The sequence below is a fragment of the Chrysochloris asiatica genome, unplaced genomic scaffold, assembly GCF_000296735.1.
Source record: "Chrysochloris asiatica unplaced genomic scaffold, ChrAsi1.0 scaffold00072, whole genome shotgun sequence".
Taxonomy (NCBI): domain Eukaryota; kingdom Metazoa; phylum Chordata; class Mammalia; order Afrosoricida; family Chrysochloridae; genus Chrysochloris; species Chrysochloris asiatica.
Genome location: NW_006408590.1, coordinates 4713 through 10516, shown reverse-complemented (window position 1 = coordinate 10516; position 5804 = coordinate 4713). Strand labels below are relative to the sequence as shown.

The 5804-nt window shown below is 36.4% G+C and overlaps 1 protein-coding gene across 1 annotated transcript in view; it reads right to left on the bottom strand.

The window, feature by feature from the left end:
* Nucleotides 1-2822, bottom strand: part of LOC102830727 (gamma-butyrobetaine dioxygenase-like) — a gene marked incomplete at its 5' end in the record, with an annotated part of 53050 nt that extends 50228 nt beyond the window's left edge. Inside the window, one exon of the mRNA XM_006864902.1 lies at nucleotides 2624-2822. Within this exon, the coding sequence (XP_006864964.1) occupies nucleotides 2624-2822 (199 nt within the window). The remainder of the gene's footprint in view (nucleotides 1-2623) is intronic.
* Between the last annotated feature and the right edge of the window lie 2982 nt (nucleotides 2823-5804).

The window sequence follows — 5804 nt, the reverse complement described above, 5'->3', positions numbered from 1 at the left end:
TATATATGTATATATATATACCAAATATGTAGTCATTCAAATATAAGAGCCACTTTTCCAAATAATCCTTTTTAAATCCACATGCTACCTAAATGTCAATATAATGTTTCCATATTATTGGGGAGAGGAGCAAGAGAGGAAGGTAACTTATGTGCTGTCAGAGGAAATAGTCACTCTTTTTCTTTTTTTTTAGCAACAATAGCAAAAACAAACATAAACACAAACATAAAAGGATAAAAACCAACCAACCAACAAAACAATAACAATAAAACAGTTAGTCTTGGTAAGTTCTTGAGATAGCCAAAACATTGCCAAAAAGAATATAGAACCATCTTGGTAATCAGTGATCAGTGATGGGAGTAATGTGGCAAGAAAGACTTTTCTAGGTTTGTGGTATAATTTGAGACCAAGGGAAAAAATGTGACCACATGAGGAAAGTGCAAGAGGGGAGGTTAAACCTGTCTGGTTAGATGGTAGGTATTGAACAATGGAAATTGAATGATAGTAAGAGGTCTGTTTGTTTTGACAACAGACTTTTAACATTTATTCCAATACATTTCACAGTATTAGATCAGTGGTCAAATGATCCGTCCTTTTATAGAAATTTTGCCTGTAAAAGCAAAACAAAACCCAAATCATAAATCAGGACAAGGGTACTGATTCTTAGTGTGAAGGGTGGGTGATATTTAGGAAACTCCAACAAAGATCCTCAAATTGGCCACTGTTATAAAATTGTGAAATGTCTTGGAATAAACGCAGAAGTCTGATATCAAAAACTAAAAGCTGTTAAAAAGCATAGAAAACATTTATTTTGAAGTGTTCTGTTTACCTATGGTGTCTGAAGGCACCTTTGTGTGTGTTTCCTTCATATTATTTTTGTTAGTGAGGTAGAGTAGGAAGTCTATGAATAGGGCAGATCCAGACTTCAGATTTATTTCTACCTAAGGATTCTGAGTCCTCATCAGTGAATAATGATAATAGTATCTACTTCAAAGTTATTGTGAGAAAGACCAAGAACAGATAATACACTTGACACTCTTTAATTTCAAGTCTTTGCCTTCTCTCTGTCTTTAATTACCTCTGTAATCTCTGTTATGTATGGTGACCTGGTGTAGGGTTTCTGAGGAGAGGCTGGTAGATTTGAACTATCAAACTTGTGGTTAATAGTTCAGTGCTTATCATACAGAGACACACCAGGACTCCTAAATTCCTTGGATATGTAGAGAAGATAAAATTTCTTACCACACAAATCTCCTGAAGGTAACTCCAAGTTCTTGCAGTGGAGTTAGGGAGTAGAGACTGAGTGGTTCAATTTAGAGCAGGATCTTCTGCTGTGAATTTGCTCATATCATTGAAGTGTTTAAATATATCTGTTCCTCTGTTTATGTACAGAAAAGGTCTTTCTATAGATAAATATGCCAAACTCAAAGGATCTTTACAGGGCTGGGGTAGAAACAAGGAGGACTTGGCAAACCGAAGAGTAAGCATATGCTCTTTCTAAGGGACAGTTTCTACATACATCTAGCAGATTGTTGGCAGGGAGGGATTTAGAACACAGTTGTCAGATTTGATTTTTTTAAGAAAAGTTAGAAATTCAGTTTTTCCCTTTTTTTAAATGTAAAATCTTCCCTTTTGTAAGCATTGAGTACTAATTCCATTTTCTTTCTTTCTTTTTTTAAAAATCATTATGATGTGGGCCAAACAAAACACATCTGCATACATATAGCCTCTTCCTCAACAGTTTGCAACTTTGGATTTTTAGGGTCCCTTTCACATCCAATGTTTTTCATTCAGTGACCCAAGAATAATTGCATCAGTTTTCTGGGATAGTAATAAAAAGGGACACACTCTAAAGAGTGGAAATATTAAAAATATCCACACATTGATAACTGTTTCTGGTTGTTAGTGTTTCACTATTCATAATTACTCTCTTCAAGTTACCTCCCTGGAAATTCTTATGACAATTTCTTGCTCCAAAGTTAAAATCAATTTGATTTCCTGCTACTTGCTTAAGTGCATAGACTTTGTTTTCTGCATGCTAGTTTTATCTTTTTTTTCTTCTTCTTCTTCACACATATCATGCCTGGTTTAAATTCCCCAGGGTCCAACTTTATTTTGCACCAATTCTTGGGAGGTAAACCTTTAATGAATCTTGTTGTTGTTGTTGTTAAGTGCTGTTGAGTCGGTTCCGACCCATAGCGACCCTGTACAGGGTTTCCGAGGGTGTAACATTTGTAAAGTCAAGTAGTTTATAAAAATAATAAGAAAACAGTCTTCCATCCCATTTACCTCTAGGCTGATGTCCTTGATGCCTGATTTCTCTGGGTTTTTGTTGTTGTTACGTGTTGTCAAGTTGGTTCTGATTCATAGCAACCCTGTACAGTATTTCTGAGGAGCAGCTGATGAATTTGCACTGCTGACCTTGTGGTTTGCAGTCTAGGATTTTAGACTCCTTAAAAGTTCTTGTCATACTCTAAGAAATCCCACCATTAGATTTGTCTTCACATCTTACTCCTTGCTCAAGATATAGAAATTTCTATATGTCCACTGAAAGGAGTTCCCTTTCTTGGAAACACATACAATTTTATGTATATTGGTAGAATGCAAAGATTTGGCAACTCACCCATAGAATGTGAGATAAAGGAAACCAATCCTTTTCCCAAGTTTTAAAATTTCTCCTCTTTTATCAGATGCTCCAGTGAGTCGCACTATACCTACTTTCTTCAGGGTAGAGAGCCACTTGTATGCATATTCATCATTTTTTAAAACATCTTCAAAATCCAAATTAGGTAGCTGGAACTCAGAACCCCAATGCTGACATTCTGTGAATTAAGAAAATAAAAACACCAGATGTGATAACAGTATTTTTTTTTATGTACTATGGCAACTTCAGAAAAGGGATTAGCCTATTAGAGTTGATTTTTGATGTATCATGGAGATTACTAAATTTTAGACATTCAAAAAAGGCCAAGTGACCTATATTTTCTTCCTTAAAGACCTATCAATCTGTTTTCTACATCTTGTCCACAACTGTACTTAGCCCTTAACCAAAAACCCAGTTGGCATTATGTCAACTCTGACTGATGGTGACCCCATGTATGTCGGAATACAACTGTGCTCCATAAGGTTTTCAGTGATTGGTTTTTCAGTAGATTATTGATCTTGATTGAAAACAAAGACTACCAGAAAGATGTTCACTTGTGCTTTACTGATGACTCAAAGGCTTTCTTTTGTCTGTCTAGATCATGGCAACTATAGCTAGCATTGTAGAAACTGGGTATTCCAGAACTCTTAATTGTGATCATGAGGAACCTGTACATAGAACAAGAGGCAGTTGTTCAAATAGAACAAGGGGATAGTGAATGTTTTAAAATCAGGAAGGTTATGCACCTGGGTTGTATCCTTTCACCATACTTATTCAAGCTGTATGCTGAGCAAATAATCTGAGAAGATGGATTATATGAAGAAGAATGTAACATCAGGATTGGAGAAAGACTCATTAATAGACTGTGATGTGCATATGATACAATCTTGTTTGCTGAAGGTGAAGAGGACTTAAAATACTTACTGAAGAAGATCAAAGACAATATGGATTGTGCCACAATGTAAAGAAAACAAAAATCCTCATGACTGGACCAGTAAATAACATCCTGACAAGCCAAGAAAAGACTGAAATTGTCAAAGACTTATTTTAGTTGGATCCACAATAACACTCATGGAAGCAGTAATCAAGAAATCAAACATTGTGTTTCATTAGGCAAATCTGCTGTAAGAGTCCTCTTTAAAGGGTTTAAGAACAAATATATCAGTTAAGGTGAGACTGACCTCAATATTTCCAATTGCCTCATAAACATGTGAAAGTTGGACAAAGAATAAAGAGGACAATTGAAGAATCAGTACATTTGAATTATGATATTGAAGAAGAATATTAAAAGAACCCTGGACAAACAGAAGAACAAGTAAAAACCTGTCTTGGAAAAAGTACAACCAGAATGCTACTTAGAAGTCAGGACAGTAAGAGTTCGTCTCTGATGTTTTGGACATACTACCAACAGCAACAAGTTACTGGAAAGGGACATCATGCTTGGTAAAGTAGAGGGTCAATGATAAAAAGGAAGATCCCAATGGGATGGATTGGTACAGTGGCAGCAGCAATGGGCTCAAATGTAACAACACTGTGTGAATGGAGCAGAAATAGCAGTGTTTCATTGTGTTATATAACATATAAGTTGGAACCAACTGGATGACATCTAGCAACAACAGATTGCTAAACATTTCTTCCGAAGTGCCTCTATTGTTGCTGTTAAGTCCTGTTGAGTCAGTTTCAACTCATAGCGACCCTGTATGGGATTTTCCATAAAGCCGCTGGTGAGTTTCAACTTCAACCTTATGGTTCGAACCAACCTTGTGGTCCAGTGATTTATCTCACAGTGCCATAAGAAGTGCCTCTAGGTGGATTCAAATCTCCAATCTCACTGTTAGCAGTGGAGTACATGAACTGCTGGCAGCACACAGGGACACTCAGGTGTGTAACAGGTACACAATATACCTCATCTGTTGAGAGAATGTTGTTTGGTTTATGGATAACTCTGGGTCTGTATGTCCTTAGGGCTTCTCTGCCTGGACACTTTTTAGAAATAACCCTGAGATATCCTGTGTATTGAAGTCAAATTATGTTGCTGAACTTCAAATATAAGGTGAAATCATAATGGTGGACCAGAGCAATATATTCCATTACAAAGGACAACCTTTGCCATGATAGGTACTGTTTCTTCCTCCTCTATTTCACACAATCAGAAGCTTTCTCTTGTGCCAGAGCTCTTTTGAGGACAAATAAGTTACTGTTTATGAGGAAAGAAAGGTGAGAATTTGGTCCTGGGATTTATAGAATCTTCGGTAGCAGTGCCACAAGAAATAAGGAAAAATGTCTTCCTTTAGTTTTCTGATTTCACACAATTAAATGCACAGAAAAATATTTACTTGACAAAACCACACTTTCAAACCAGGCTGTCTTCAAGGAGGAAATCCAATTTTGCCTAGGGGAACAACTCAGCTATTAACTATTGTATTCAGAAAAGATCTAACTAGTCAATCAGTTTGATTTCCTATGGACTTTGTCACATCTTGTCTTCCTAATTAGCGAGAGAATGAGAATTTACTATTTAACACCCTCTTGAATGCTACCTTAATTTTAAATTGGATAGTATACAAGGGTGAGTAAAAAATGATCCATACTCTGGTTCTAGAATTTATTTTAATCAACTTCTAAAACAGACAAATGCACCATTTTGTGACATAATCTCCTTGCTTTTCAACATACTTTGTCCATGTGTCAACAAGCTTTCACATTTTTTGGTTAAAAAATGTTTTAGGCTGAACTCTGAGATCTGAGTACACTGCTGTCTTCACTTCTTCACAGAGGTGAAACTTTGTCCTCAAAGGGCTGCTTTTAAGGGACAAAACAGGTGGAAGTTTGATGGAGCAAGATCAGGACTACTGGGAAGATGATTCAATGCCTTAAAACAAAGTTGTTTTTTGTAGAGTATCAACAGTGAGCAGAGGTGTGGGGATATGCATTGTCCTTTAAGATCACAGTGCCTTTGGATAGCAGTCCTCTGCATTTAATCGGAAGTTTAGGCTTCAGTTCTTCATTGAGCATCTCATTGTAATAAGCACTGCTGATTGTTGAACCTTTTTCCTGATAGTGTTTTAACACTGGCCCTTGAGAATGCCATTTTAGCTGATGGTTGACTTTTGAACTTTTTCATGGTCAGCAATTGAGAATATTTCCATTCCATACTCTG